Source organism: Oryzias latipes, chromosome 8, assembly GCF_053564925.1.
Source record: "Oryzias latipes strain Hd-rR chromosome 8, Olatipes_Hd-rR_3.1".
In the NCBI taxonomy this organism is placed as follows: Eukaryota; Metazoa; Chordata; class Actinopteri; order Beloniformes; family Adrianichthyidae; genus Oryzias; species Oryzias latipes.
In genome coordinates, this window is record NC_136244.1 from 22787485 (window position 1) to 22802377 (window position 14893).

Here is a 14893-nt window from a genome sequence, read left to right on the forward strand (position 1 = left end):
GGATATGTTTGTGTGCTGGGAGAGGATTGAACTAACAAACGCTGACATGGCTGCTCCTCCTCAAAATCCTCCTCTTTTAACCTCACCACTGCAGGCAGGCAGTGTAACCTTTAATCAATAAACAGCTTTTCTCTCGATGTCTGCTCTAATCCTAACAAGTCTATAACTAAATGTGGTCTTGTGTTTTCTGCCTCTTCCTGCTATTACCTGGAATGATACTGTAGGGGGTCCAGCTAAACAGAAACAGAAGTCGGTGAGTGTGGTCTGCTCCCAAACTAACCCCCTGCTATAGTTGTTACCGCTTTGTATTGTCTTGTGTTGTTCAGTATGTGATCGCTTTTAGCTTTTTGTGCTTAAAAAAAAATTGAAGCTGAATTGAACTGTCAGAGTAAAACGTGTAAATGGTATTGATGATTCTGTCAATTCCACTCAATCTGGATCCCAGCTGTCAGGATACAGGTGCAGATCCGCCCCAATTAGTCAGTCTGACTGTCTTTCAGTTTTGCTTTTGGCTCTTCATTTACAAATTGACATGCCTTTCACAACAATTTATATTTGGATCTCGCATTATACGTGCAGGAGAAAAAAAACACCAATTTACAGTATTTTCACAGCAAGTCATTTATCCAGGTTAGGGTAACTATTCAAACTGTAATGCTTACATTGTAGGATTTTTTTTTACTAATGAAGATCCAATTGAAAGACCCACACTGAAAATGGGGTTTTTAACATGTTCTTGTGGCATTTTTCTGATGATAAAGGACATATATGGACATATATAAAGAAAATTGAGCATAAAATTGCAGTATTTCTTTATTTTAATTGTTAGGAATCAGGAGCAGATGAAAAAAATAAATAAAAAAATGCAGTTTGGAAAAGAGGTTTTTGTGATTAGAAGATACGCTTGGCAGGCTACAAGCTTCTCGCTCCGCAACAGACAAGGGAAGAGGGGCGGGGTTGCTTGCAACGGTCCCGGCCACAATTAAGAGGTGCACTTCTGATGAATTACTGCCACTCTGCAGAAATTATGTCCTACAAAACAACTGTTTTTTGTTTGTTTTTTAGCTAAAAACAGGATAATCATGAAAAAAAAAACAATTGGAAAACCAGGACTGGATCAAAAGATAAATGGAGTGGGTCTTTCATGTTTAATTCTGTATATATAAAGCCTCCAAATGACATGCATGTTACACCACCATTCTGTCATTGAGAGGTTCACAGAAAAAGGAAAAAAACTGTTTTTTGGAAAAAACAGAATGTAATTCTATTCTACCAGTTAAGCAAAATGAAACCAATCCCATAAAAATATATTTTTACATTTTGTAGAAGATTTTATTTTTGTGTCTTTGCTCTATAAATATAACACTTAATTTTTTGAAGTGATTCTTGCCTTCATCTGTGTAACGCCACATTAAACTGCTCTGTTCTCACGCAGTTCAGAGAACCGGATTGCACTGTTATGTTCGGTGCGCCAGCTTTGACCCTTGCATTGACAGGAGCCAGTTGGATGCTTTTAGACTATTTATTTATAGCTCCAGTGAGTACAAAAGAGGTGAAATGAGCTTCCGCCGCTGCATTTTATGTTGAGGAGCAGGTCCAGAACTTTTCTGCCGCTCAAAGCGAATCTGTGGAACGTGTGACAATTCTCCATCTGAAAACAGCTGCTAAAGCAGGCTGATGCGTATGGATCTCATATGGATGAATCACTCCTGTTAGGATTCACAGTCTATGGGTTCACATGCTGCAGTGTGGATTATGTTTGTGTGTAGGTGATGAGTAGAAAATATTACAGAATGGTTCACTTTTCATGTAAATGGTGGAAGCGGCTTGCATGTTAAATCCACTTCAGAATTCTATATTTAGTGGTGTTGGTGCAGTATTTTGCTCACAGAAAGTAAAGAATATTATTTGGCATTTACACCGACTGATACATTTGAAATCCTTTAAATCCTTTTTTTTTTTTTTTTTTTTAGTAAAAAATCAAGTTTTGACGATTTTCCTTGCAATATTTTGGCGGTTTCTTCTGATTTATACCAAGAAAGGAAGACAGCATTTGCTTTAGACGTTGTGGGACAGCCACGAGAGCTTTCTTGACACCTTTGCGTCTGGTTTAATTATGGGCACTTTAATTATGTGAGACTGCAGACAAAGAAATTGAGGCCAGTGCTCTCCGTTTAAAATTGATCCCCGGCTGTGAGCTCTCATAGGCACTCAATAAAAGGAAAATGGACTCCAGCATCTTAAAGTTGCCATCCATCAATCTGACCTCTTGCATCAGAGAGTGACAACCGGGATTTATGCATGAGTGTAACTGACTGCTGATCAGTGTGAGCTTTGTGTAGCTGTGCAGAGTGTATGTGCAAACATGGCACGGTGACATGACTCGCCCTGATTCCTGTGCTTTCTGTCCTGGCTCAGATGGAACACGTCCCTCCCTACGATGTGGTTCCCTCCATGAGACCCATCATTCTGGTGGGACCGTCTCTCAAAGGCTATGAGGTCAGACACACATTATGATGACAAACACAAAAAACTCTAAATTATTGTAAAAATCTAAACTAAACAATTACTTTAAAAAAATATGAATAAAGCTCCAAGTTGTCTACAAACATGTTAGTTTTATGGTAACATTTATACTGAATTACACGACTCGCAATAAGTAAGGGATATTGTTATTTGCATGAGTTCTTATCGCATTTAGTTTAAGTTTTAATGAAATGCGTTAAAGTTCCCTTTGATATTTCTAATAATGCAGGAAAATAAACACTATTTTGATTAGTTTGATATGAATTGACAGCGACGTTCTGCCCCCTCTAGTCTCATGATGTTGTTCTGAGGCGTTCCACTCTTCCACAAGTGCCACATGCAGTGTTGCCAGATCACTTGGGGGGGGGGGGGGGGGGGGGGGGTAACCATCATCCAGTCTCTGCTTCAGCTGGTCCCAGACGTACTCTATGGGGTTCAGCTCAGGGGTAATTGCTAACCGCATCATATGAGGCACTCCGACTTCCTGAAGTCCAGCTGTAACAATTCTGGCACCATGTGGTGGAGTGTTATCATCCATGAACAGAAAGTTGGGGGTGTCCTGGGGGAATTGGGGGATGATGGTGGTTCTATGATGTCTCTGAGGTAGGAGCGTGCAGTGACTGAACCATCTCCAACTGGTGATGCCTGCCCAGAATGTTGCTCCTCCTCCACCAAAGCTCACCTTCTCTAACAATGCTGACGACCATCATTTCTGGGTAGGGTGACCCCAAACTCATCAGTGAACATGATGGAAGACCATTGCTGCATTGTCCAGGTCACATGGTCTTGTGTCCGCTGCAAACTTACACGGCCCTGTCTTGCTGTCAGTGGAGTCACCTGCAATGGTTGTCTGGCATTTGTGAGGAAGGCTTATCGGGATTATCTCCATGAGACTCAGTAGAATGGATCCCACAGATATATCCTCCAGGGTGGCCCCCCAGGGTGGCTTCAGGCCAATGTCTGGCCTCCATTGGAGACTATTGGAGAAACCTCCAATAGTCCTTAATACGTCAAATGGTCGTCTTCACCAAATCTACGTTTTTAGTGGTCTGTGTCGGTGCCCTCTGCTCCTGCCAGTAAGATCATGTATACCTAACTGGTTTTAACTGGCTTGCATTTCCTTAGGATTCCATAAGTGGGTTAATGTAAGCAAAATGTACTAATCAATGAGTTATTAATTGCATAAAAGTAAAAAAAAGCTTTCATTTAGGATGGCAAACCCTTTACATTCCAGTCAAAGCAGTGGAGTTGGTTGTGAATGTTCCAGAAACTCTGGTACCCCTCACATCTGGTAAACGGGCCAGCAACTGCGTGGTGTTTCTGTGTGCAGAACATGGCTGTGTTTTTTCACAAACTCTGCCAGTAGTTCCGAGTCTTGATGGAAGTCTGCTGATGACACTTGAAGACAAGGTCACCTGACTTCACATCTGACTGCATGCTGTACCAACCTGAAGGCGCGCCATCGCCAGATAGATGGTGCTGCTCATCCATTAAGCGATGCTCATGGCTGTTTGAATGATGATGATGGAATGACTTACTGGTAAAATCAGCTTTTTACATCCCTAGAATGCTGAAATTGATGCCACATTGAAAAGGATTTTCTTTTAGAATTTTTGTTGTTTTGCTTTTAAGTAAGACAATGAACACAGTCAGGTCATTATGTGAAAAAAAACCCTAAATAAAGTGTTCACCACTCCAATACAATTGCCTCCGTATCCTGAAAATCTGTAAAGTGAAACACTTTTTACAACATCCTCTAAGTTTTTCACAGTATCCCTTACTTATCGTGAGTGCCGGGTATATTTACACTTTATTCAATTTGTGTTTTTGCTTTTTAGGAGAAACCTATCTTTTAAAATAGACATAGCTGAGTCAGAAAATTATTTGCTGATTTAAGATTATTGCATAAATAAGTGTTTATAGTGAAAGAAATATGTGAAAAACTATTTTTTTTCTAAAAAACATATTAAAAAAAAATTTTTATTGCTTTTTAATGAACCTAACTACACTAATGGCTGTCTGTTTTTGAATGTTTTGTTATCCAATAGGTGACAGACATGATGCAGAAAGCTCTCTTTGATTTTCTGAAACACAAGTTTGAAGGAAGGTAAAAGAAAAAAAAAAAGGCTTCAACAATGCATGACCTGTAATGTTATACGTTTATCCTGTAAAGTGCTGGATCTCTGTTTCAGAATATCCATCACGCGGGTGACAGCAGACATCTCTCTGGCCAAACGTTCAGTCCTGAACAACCCCAGCAAACACACCATCATCGAGCGCTCCAGCACTCGCTCCAGCCTGGGTAAGAAACCTCGCTTCGGTGACCAGACGTCTTCTGGCAGTGAAAACTTTTATAAAATGAAACTCTGGAAAATTAAAGATGTTTGTTCATTGTGTCGTGTTGCTGAACATCTTTTCCTGTCTCTTCCATATCCCTGTTTCTTTAGGTACACTTTTTTTTAAAGTATAAGACTCCAAACAGCTTATTCAAATAGCAAGAAAGACATTTTTTATGTGTTTCTGATTCTCACAAACCAACTTCAGCACAAATCTACATTTATTATTTTGGCTTTTGTAGCTGCATCTTGCAGTTTGACTTGATTGCTCAGGCACAGGGGAATTTGTGATTAAAAATTGGAGAAATTAGAACATTTTGGGAGGAGCTGATGTTAGATCAACATGCCAAAAAGGGATTCTTCGGAGCCTTGAATCCAACTTGTTATAACTCATCTAAGGACCTAGCCATAATAGGGTAGACACAGCATAGGATGTACCTCATCAAAAGACCTGTAAGCTTTTACAACTCCTCTGATCGAGTCTGATTTAGGCCTTTTCTCTCTTTTCATCTTGTCTCTTGTGCCCTTCAACCATCCTCCTTACTCTGCCAAACCTTTCCTCTTCCTCCTCCTCCTTCTCTGTCTTGTGATTCAGACGTACTGGGTATGTATGCTCTCCGTGCAATGAAACAATGCAGCTTCTCTCCCTCTTCTTTTCGCTTTTCCCCCCCTAACTATATTCATCATGTACTCATACATTGTTTGTCTGTTTGCCTGTCAGTTTCTCTGTTCCTCATACCTCAGAGTGACAGCCTGCAGTCTGGAACAAAAAGGAAAGAATTACGAAACCCGCGCAGGCAGAGATCTGTGGGCGACTGCTTGCTGCTGTTCAAACCACATATTGCAATTACCCCTAAAAGTAGTCTGGATACAGTACGTCTTTAGTAAGACTCTTGAATGGCCCCTATACGAGCTGGACTTTACCTTTTATATACTGTTAAAACTTGAGTTATTGCAGTTGTTATCCATATTTACTTACCTTAAAAGTTCCCATTTCTTGTCACTTGGACTGACTGACTGGACAGCTTTAATTTGGAGTCCTCCTGGAGGCTTCTGAAATATGGGGCCCCTGTCGATTAAACGGCCTGTTATCTGTCATCACTGCTGAGTTGGCACAACTTTGGAGGTGCTGATGTTTGACCCCCAGGGCAAGGGGCACTCTGGCTGTCAGTTTAACCCTGGCTGTAGACATCGACATCCAGAATCAGAACCGGAAGTCTGCCCCATATCGCTCGAAAAAAAACTGGCAAACCCTGCCAGTTCCAGTTTGGTAATGCTTTATAATAATCATCTATTATAAATCATTATAAATCATCTATTATAAATCATGAATAAACTGTTAGTTAATGGGTTATAAATAACAGTCATCAGTGTATCAATGTTGGAAATGTCCCTCCTTTCTTAACGGTTAATAAATGAGGAATGTTTTCCACTTTGAAACAACATCCCAGTAACAGATAAGCCATTACCTAATACTTAACAAATCGTTGTCGAGAAATTTATTAAATGCTTGTTCATGATCAATTTTTAGTTATAAAGGCACATTTATAGATCCTTAACAAAGTTATTTATAACTCGTTAACTTACAGTTTTGTTAATAATTTACCAAGCTATAACCCATAGTTATTATAAAGTTTTACCTAGAATATTTCCAGTTTTAAGCTGTAATGCATGTTATTTTTACAATTCTGATCACTTCTGGGTTAAGGTTAAGGTAAGTTGTATGTTTTCCACTTCCGGCAGATGATGTCAGGCGCCATTTTTTTCCCTCTCGATGAATGTTGGAACTACGCTTGAAATGCAAAAGCTCTGGTTGGCTGTGGCTGAGGAACAATGAAAACAAAAAGTCCTCCGTCTAGAATGGCTATCCTGATGCAATAATTTTGCTGTGCCTATTTGTGCTAACAAAAAAACGTTTTCTCCCCCCATGCTGTATGTTTTTTTTATCTGTATTTTGTTTGTTTCTGTTTTGGTTACATGGTGAAGAATTGTGCCCTCATTGTAAGCTATTTCAAGTACCACAGGCATCTCATTTCTAAGTGCCTCCTTCCTTTACAACCTCAAATTAGAAATGATCAGAAGCACTTAAGAGAATCTGAAATGTCTGGAGGTGGCAACTGAATGAAGATGCTCCAGTGCTCCATTTAGCTCTGAATAAATGGAACTTAAAACTGTGGTCCAACCTGATTTACATCCTTGAAAGCTTGTGGGCTTTTGTCATTGTTTTTAAAAAAAATCCAAACGTGCACGGTGAGGAACTAACATGTTCGTTTAATAACTATGCAGAAAGTAAGAGAATTTAACTGCTGTTCAAAGCTGCATCTCCTTAAAGATAAAAGCAGCCTGCTTTTTAATAACTTTTTGTTTGTTTATTTATTTGTGTCTCTTTCCTGTGCTGTCAGCTGAGGTGCAGAGTGAGATTGAGCGCATCTTCGAGCTGGCCCGAACCCTGCAGCTCGTTGCTTTGGATGCAGACACCATCAACCACCCCACTCAGCTGGCAAAGACCTCTCTGGCTCCCATCATCGTCTATATCAAAATAGCATCTCCCAAGGTAAACCTTCATGTCTGGTATTAATTTGTAGGGATGGGTACCATTTGGAATTTCATCTGGTGCCAAACTGGTGCTGTTGAAATTGTTCCGGTGCTCAAACGAGAGCTTCAAGAATGGGGATAAAAAACACCCAAAACAAATTTACATATGATGAAGCAGCGTCACGGGTTGAAGAAGAGCACTTGAGTTTGCCTAATATGCTTTATTTCATTCTTTCTGACAGTGTGTACTGCAGCCCTGTATTTGTTTTCACACACGGCAAAGTAAAAATGTATTTTATTATTTTTTTTTTTGTACTTCGAGTGGATTTTTTTTTTAATAAACTTTATTATTCAACACAAACGGAACAAATATGTATGACAGGAACAATAGTCATAACAACAACAATGTCAGGGGATGGTACATGTATTACAAAAAGATTACAAATGCTATGCATTGAAAATATTCAGAGACAGACAGTTTTCATAAATATGTACGGCCTTTTTGTTTAAACTATTAGAAATAGTATGTAAATAAGATTCTAATTCTTTAATTATTAAAGGGAAAAAAAGTTGTGATGAAGAAAACTTTGATTTATGAATATGAAATTTACCAAATATTATAATTAGATTAATTGCCAATTTTACGTTTGATCTTATATTTTTTTCGTGTAGGACAAATATGATATGTTCAAATTTCATCTGATGTTGTGAATCTAAATTATAATTTATAAAACATGCACAATCTTTCCAAAGTTTTTTAGTAGTATTACAATTCCAAAATAGGTGACTGATTGTTTCTGGGTGTTCTTTACAAAAGGTACAGTTGGGGTCAATAGTCTTCTTATATCTGATCATGTATTGATTAGTGGGATAGATTCTATGTAGGAGTTTGTAGGAGACGTCTCTCATCTTGTTATTAATTAATAATTTCTGATGCAGGGTCCAAACATTTTTCCACGGCAAGTCAGGAATAAATTTTCTCCAATAAAAAACAGCAGAGGGAACAGAAATTACATTTTGCTGAAACAGGGCACGTATGATCTTGTTATTTTTTCGAGCACAGTTGAAACAAGATTTTCCAATAGTGGTGTCACTTAGAGATATGAAGGGAATATTTGCATCAAGTACAGTATTTTTAAAGAGTTCACAGAGTAAAAATGTATTTTAGCACTCATCGCCACAACGTTGTATGCATCACGCTCATCCATCAGGTTGCTGAATTAGAATCTTACGGACAAACTTTTGCTGGAACGCTTCACCTACCCCAATGGCCACGCCCCATTCTTAAATGAGCTTGGCTTCAAGCTCCTGTTTTTATGCGGTACTATTTGAGTTGTTGCTGTTGACTCGCTGCAGGTTCTCCAGAGGCTCATTAAATCCAGAGGAAAGTCTCAGGCGAAACATCTAAACGTTCAGATGGTTGCAGCAGACAAGCTGGCTCAATGTCCACCTGTGAGTCCTGATTTAGGAATTATACTTTATTTGGACATTTTTGATTCTCTGCTTCTGCAACACCAACTAAGACTTGCTTTGTTTGTGGCACAGGAACTGTTTGACATCATCCTGGATGAGAACCAGCTGGAGGACGCATGCGAACACCTGGCTGACTACCTGGAGGCTTATTGGAAGGCAACACACCCACCTAGCAGCAACCCTCCCAACCCCCTACTCAACCGTACTATGGCCACGGCGGCCCTCGCTGCGTCTCCCGAGCCCGTCTCCAACCTGCAGGTACAGGTGCTCACCTCCCTGCGCAGAAACATGGATCTGTGGCCTGACTTGGACGGTGCTGTAGCCAGTGAGGGAAAAGAGGAAGAGCACACTGTCTGAAGCACGGCGTTGCGGTGTGGGATGGGCACTCCGGCAACCTGAACCGACCTCTGCAGCCTGCTCTCGCTAGACAGAAGGAGTAGTGCAATAAAGCCCGGTTTCTGCTGTTATGAAGCCGAGAAGAATCACACACATGTGCAAAAATACAGGGACAGCTAGATGAAGAACAGATCTGTAGTCTCGATCCAAACCGGTGGACTGTTTAAAACTGTGAAGGCAACACCTCAAACGACTGAACTTAGTACCTTTGCCCCTGGGGCCCCGTTCCCTTTCACCAGTCAGAGGTAAAATAATATCTGCCCCCCACTCCCCTCTACGTGTCAGTGGCCTCATTTTTTCAGCTCCCCTCCTTCTCTGAAAGGCCAAATCCAGTTTGCTGTCCTCCTCTGCGTTGCCATGGTACTGCCCCTGAAAACAGCAAGTCATTTCCTGCTCTTCAGATAGAAAAGCTCAAACATTTCTAACTGACCAGCATAATCGATTAACAATGCTACTAATAGACAGCTAGTCACCTTTAATTCTGCTTCTAAGTCAGGATTGTTTGCTTATTAACATACTTGTGTTGCACTGTTTTACACAATCGGTAAAAAAAAAAAAAGCAATTGTAAAGTAGAACATAAAGGACAGTATTTCCATTTAGAACAGTTTTAGAGTGAAAATCATGAAGGGGGGGGGGGTAAAAAAAAAAAGTTTTTAGGTTTAGTAATGACCTTTTCCAACCACCAGATGGCAGTGTTGTTACTGTTCTGTTAACCATATCAAACAAGAACATTAAGGTAATCCATCCATCCTCTGAATCCCTTTCAGGGTCACAGGTCTGCTGGAAATAACCCAGCTACTGTCCATAACTAGTCGCCAGTCCTTTTCACAGACTCACACATGTTCATCTAGGGACAGCTTAGAGACACAAACTTACCTATAAAGCATTTTTTTTTGGATGCTTTCTCTGCAGTTCCTAAAGAAAATATGCACAGGGAGACCGTGCAAATTCCACACAGAAAGATCCAGCTGAGATTTGAACCAGGATTTTCAAACATACTTGATATGTTTTCAAACATATGAAACATGATTTTGGTGCTTGTGTGTGTATGTGTGGTTTTTTTTTGTGGGATCATAGCACTTTTGATTGCACAGCTGCCCTAATGTGCCATTGTTGTGTGTTGCTATGTTTGCTAACAATGCTGACTTACCTCTGCTGTTTTGGCTCTCTGCATGGCTTCTGTGTGGCATGGCCGTGACTCGCTGCAGGGCCAGTACCTGGTGCACGGTGAGCACAAGAGGGAAGGTGTCTTAACAGAATCCGGCGGCAGCAGCACTCTGCGTGACTACAAGAGCGACCTGGGAGGAAAGCCTCAGCAGCATCACCAACAGCAGGCGTGCCTGCGCTCGTCCCGCGGCCAGCTTCGAGGGGGGAGCAGCCGTGGCCTGTCACGGCAAGACACCTTCGACTCCGAGACCCAGGGAAGCCGGGACTCGGCCTACACCGAGGCCGGGGACTCTTGCATGGACATTGAGACTGATCCGTACGAAGAGCCGGAGCCTTACCGAAGTGGTGGGGGCAGCCGCCTCCACCTGGCTCAGCATCATGGCCGACAGGCCTCCTGGGAGGACGAAGGTGCAGAGCCAGACCAGGAGAACCTGAACCACCCTCCAATGCCGAGCCAGACGCAGCCGCATGGACGTGCCAAGCTGAAGGAGCGCTACTGCCAGGACCCCGTGGACACAGGAGCCAACATAAGCCGCAACAAGAACCAGGACGACTGGGGGAGGGACGTGTACATCCGCTGAACCCTCACCTTTCACCTTTCTACAGAGAAAAAGGGAGCCACAGACTGAGAACAGAAATGTGGGGTTGGGGAAAAGGGCAGATTCCTTGAGATGTTAACCCTTCAACACCGGAGACGTCGTCTTCGACACCTAAATAACACACACTCTTTCACATATCGCAACTCTACGATCGTTTACGCAATCAGCGTGAATCGTTTGATTGTGACGCTGAGAAAAGCAGGTTTCCATATCAGCTGTGCACCGTTATGCGACACTTAACATTATACAGTTGAGAACTGAACTGAGTGACTCCTCCCCCTTGCCGTTCCAAATAGGAAGTACCCGCTGGCTCCAAGAAGCCAAAATCCTTTAAACTTCTATGGAGAAATAAACAGCTGTTACTCAGTCATTCTATTTGTCAGAATAACCACTCGTACTCTGATACTTTATTTAAACATATTCTTGCTAATCCCAACTTTTTTTTTTCATATTTTTTCTGTAGTGCAAGTTATTAAAATTATAAACTGGCCAATCGGATGCCTCAATAAAAGCATGTGGTGTCACGTCAAACATTCAGAATGTTTGACAGATTCTCCCAAGCCCGCTTTCAGAAGGGAGGGACGTGACCTTTCAACAAACTCACTCCTGATTAGCTAGAGTGGTTGCCATAGAAACATTGACTCAGACCAATCACTGCTTACTGACATCTTCTGGCTCCAACATTGCTCCATCCAGATCACGGGAAAATGGCGACCGAATTTACTTAATTTTGTTGGAGCCAGAAGTAAGCCATTTTCCGTGGGTGACGTAACTGCTAACGTAAAGTGTTGCAAAACAGCCTCAGAATCCACTGGAATTGCGTTAATTTAGTAAATGATTGAAAAGCTACGGTACTCGAAAGAATGTAAACACTGGAGCTAAACCTCCGGTGTTTAAGGGTTAAAGGAAAGGACGTTTGGGTTTTGGGGCCGTGCCTGTCGCAGACAAGTATCTGTTTACATCCTAGTACAATGTAATGATGTACACCTACTGCCAGATGCCATTCTCATCCACTTCTTTTTGCAAACCAGTTTAGTTATATTTAAAATAAATATGTTTTCTCTTTAATACTGCATGAAAACCATGAATTTCTATACAGCACGGGGGCAGTAAATTGTGAATCAAAGATTATATTCTGATCTCTCCTTCAGTGGTAGTGAGAGGGTAAAGCTGTTGTCCGTCACGTCTGTCCTCTGCAGTCTGAAACAGGGTTGATGTTACTTCATTAGGAGAATGTCAGGGTCTCTAGTCACCTTAATGTCACCAACTTTTTATTTGAAACGGAGGCCCAAAAGTTAAGTCTCGACTATTTTGTCACCCCAACTGTTTGAAAATATATATATATTGGGGTCATCACATTTTAATAAATTTATCAGTGTGGCTACAGTTGTCAGTGTGATTGTAATAAATAGACTCCAAAGATGTTTACTTCTTCCCAAACCTGGTTCAGCCTTTTGCAGACGTCTGATCCATTTGTTCCATTGATGTTTTCTCTGCATAAATGCATCCTCAAACCATCGCCTACAAGTTTCGCTCACGTGGATGAAGCATCCAGCCTTAGTCACTCCCGCCCCGAAAACACGCCCTGTTCAAGAAAACCTCCAATCACAAGTGCCGGAATGTCTCGCCAAGCCATGTCCACCCCTTTGTGTGGGATGTCTTAACTCTTGTTGCGCTCACTTTCATCCGTCTTTGTTGGCTGCTCTGAAATGCGGCCCTGCTGTTGTTTCCTTCTCTTTGCACCTGCTTCACAGTCTGACTTTCAGGGCTAATGGTGGTACAATAGTATGTATGTATGTATGTGTGCGCGCGCGTGTGATTAATCACTCCTAACTTCCACTTAAACCTCTAGCTTGTCTGATATTTGATCTGACTCTCTTCTAACTTTCTGACGGAATTGGTGTTTTTTTTTTTGTTTTTTTTCCTCTCGTAAAATTTTTTACCTCTTCGGTTTTAGTGAGCCAGAAAGAAGAGTGTCATCCGGGGAGGGGTTGTGTTTGGGGGGCAGGATCAGCTTTGGTCTTTACTGCATTATCTGTAATGGAGAATCCATGAATGTCTTTGATGGGCTGCTGCAGCCTGCTCCTGTCTTCAGGTGAATAAATATGAAATGATGATCGGTTAATGATGTTATTGTTGCGTTATCGCAATTGTTAAAATTATGAAATATAACATGTATCATTGGTTCCTGATTGTAGCTACATTTTGCTTTTTCTGCCTTTCATTTTTAATCTGTGGATAAATTCATATTTTAATTAAAGATTTAATCAGAAAGTCCCTGTCAGTTCATTGGTGGGCTTTGGGGAGTTGATAAACGGCTTTGAAAGATGCAAAAATACCAGGTGTTATGCCACATTCACACAGCCCTGGGCAACTCAAGCGACCGCTTCCAATGAAAAAACTGTAAATGCCCGTTTCTTGTTCACGCATGGCCACGCAAGTTTCTCCAACCGTTTTCAGGGTGCTACGTACAAAACACATGGCCATTGAACGCAAATTGGAACTTTGACTTATCAAGAACTCAGATTTTGTTATTGATGTATAGATGGTGTCCCCTTTAATTCACAGAAGTGGCAACCATTTGAGAATTGATCATTGAGGAGAAATTAATAATTGTGGTTGGTTCCCGGACAGAATTATTACACCAATTGTGAGTCAAGATTTGCAGCGCCTCGACATTTCACTCAAAGCCACCTCCAGCTGTAGGTGGTGGACATGCGCTAGTAAGCAAAGAGGAAGAAGCCCCTCCTTGCTTGTCCACTGTGAACGCCATGGGGCTATTTACCCTTTTAAGAGCCCTATTGAGGCCCACTCCAAACATTTTTTTTATCTATTGTAAAAGCATTACCAGCTGTCTTTTAATTATGATTATGGTGTTTTTAGGCTAAATTAAAAAAAAAAAATCTTGTGTTTTCTTTAGGACATTGTGTCTGCAGCATGGTAGAAGTTCACTAGAATTTTTTTCTCTGGGTTGTGGGCATGGAGAACCCCCCCCCCCCCCTCCCTCCCACTAGTTTACAGCCCTTCACATTCCCTAGATGATCTTAAAAGTCTTCAATTCCTCTTTGAAGAAATGCATTGATCAAACTCAGTTATCCTCTATGTGCTAAGAAGCTTTAATAATAAAAAGACAAACATCTGTAATAACTTTTGACACAATAGTGGGCAATTTTAAGTTTTAATTTTAACAACAAAGTTCACTTTAAAGTTTGTTTGCTTTTTAATCTGCAGCTTCAGATTTGGAACCTTGAACGTTTTTGTTTTAATAAAACACCAAAAAGTTGAAATACTTTTAAACACAATAATGGAAGGAGGGTAACATTGTTTTATTGCAGCTTTATAAATAACTACATAGATAAAATAATGGACAAATTAATTACAGGCGCAAACAAATACATATGAACACAAGAGGTGTCCAAACCAGTTTGTTTTTAAAATAATCCGTCTGGTTCTCGGATAATGTTACGTGGAAATACCTTAACGGCCCGCAAAAAACTCCGGGGAATACCTATATTATTGTGATCAGTCCGCGTTTTGCTTTCTGTTTTGGCCGCTGAAATGTTTCCGAAGTATCTTGGCAACGCCAGCGGTTTCTCTTCCCTTTCCATACTGAAAGGAGCGCGTGTGTGTGTCGTCAGTCCGCCTGTGACGTTTGCGTAACAGAGACGTTCCGACGTGAGATGCTTTCAGGTACTCTCAGCCAAGCTCGAAAAATATTTATCACAACAAAAATAATTTCAAGTTAAAAAGTTTATGAAGAAATACAACAATTAAATACTTACATAGTCCTTCGAAACAACTTAATAACTTGATAGTACCTGCTGTACGACTTATTTGTCGACATATTAAATAATAATGTT

At 40.9% G+C, this 14893-nt stretch overlaps 1 protein-coding gene across 3 annotated transcripts in view; it reads left to right on the plus strand.

Moving 5' to 3' along the window:
* The window catches only part of cacnb1 (calcium channel, voltage-dependent, beta 1 subunit), a 35589-nt gene extending 22282 nt beyond the window's left edge, over positions 1 to 13307 (plus strand). For 2 of the 3 annotated variants that reach the window (XM_011477914.4, XM_078951805.1), the window contains 7 exons: positions 2419 to 2499; positions 4575 to 4633; positions 4719 to 4828; positions 7265 to 7416; positions 8754 to 8849; positions 8943 to 9128; positions 10476 to 13307. In XM_011477914.4, coding sequence (XP_011476216.1) covers positions 2419 to 2499; positions 4575 to 4633; positions 4719 to 4828; positions 7265 to 7416; positions 8754 to 8849; positions 8943 to 9128; positions 10476 to 11015 — 1224 coding nt within the window. In that variant the 3' untranslated portion in view covers positions 11016 to 13307. Of the gene's footprint in view, positions 1 to 224; positions 254 to 2418; positions 2500 to 4574; positions 4634 to 4718; positions 4829 to 7264; positions 7417 to 8753; positions 8850 to 8942; positions 9129 to 10475 lie in introns of all 3 variants that reach the window. The other variant, XM_004071267.5, reaches the window with a different exon arrangement.
* The last annotated feature ends 1586 nt before the right edge of the window (positions 13308 to 14893 follow it).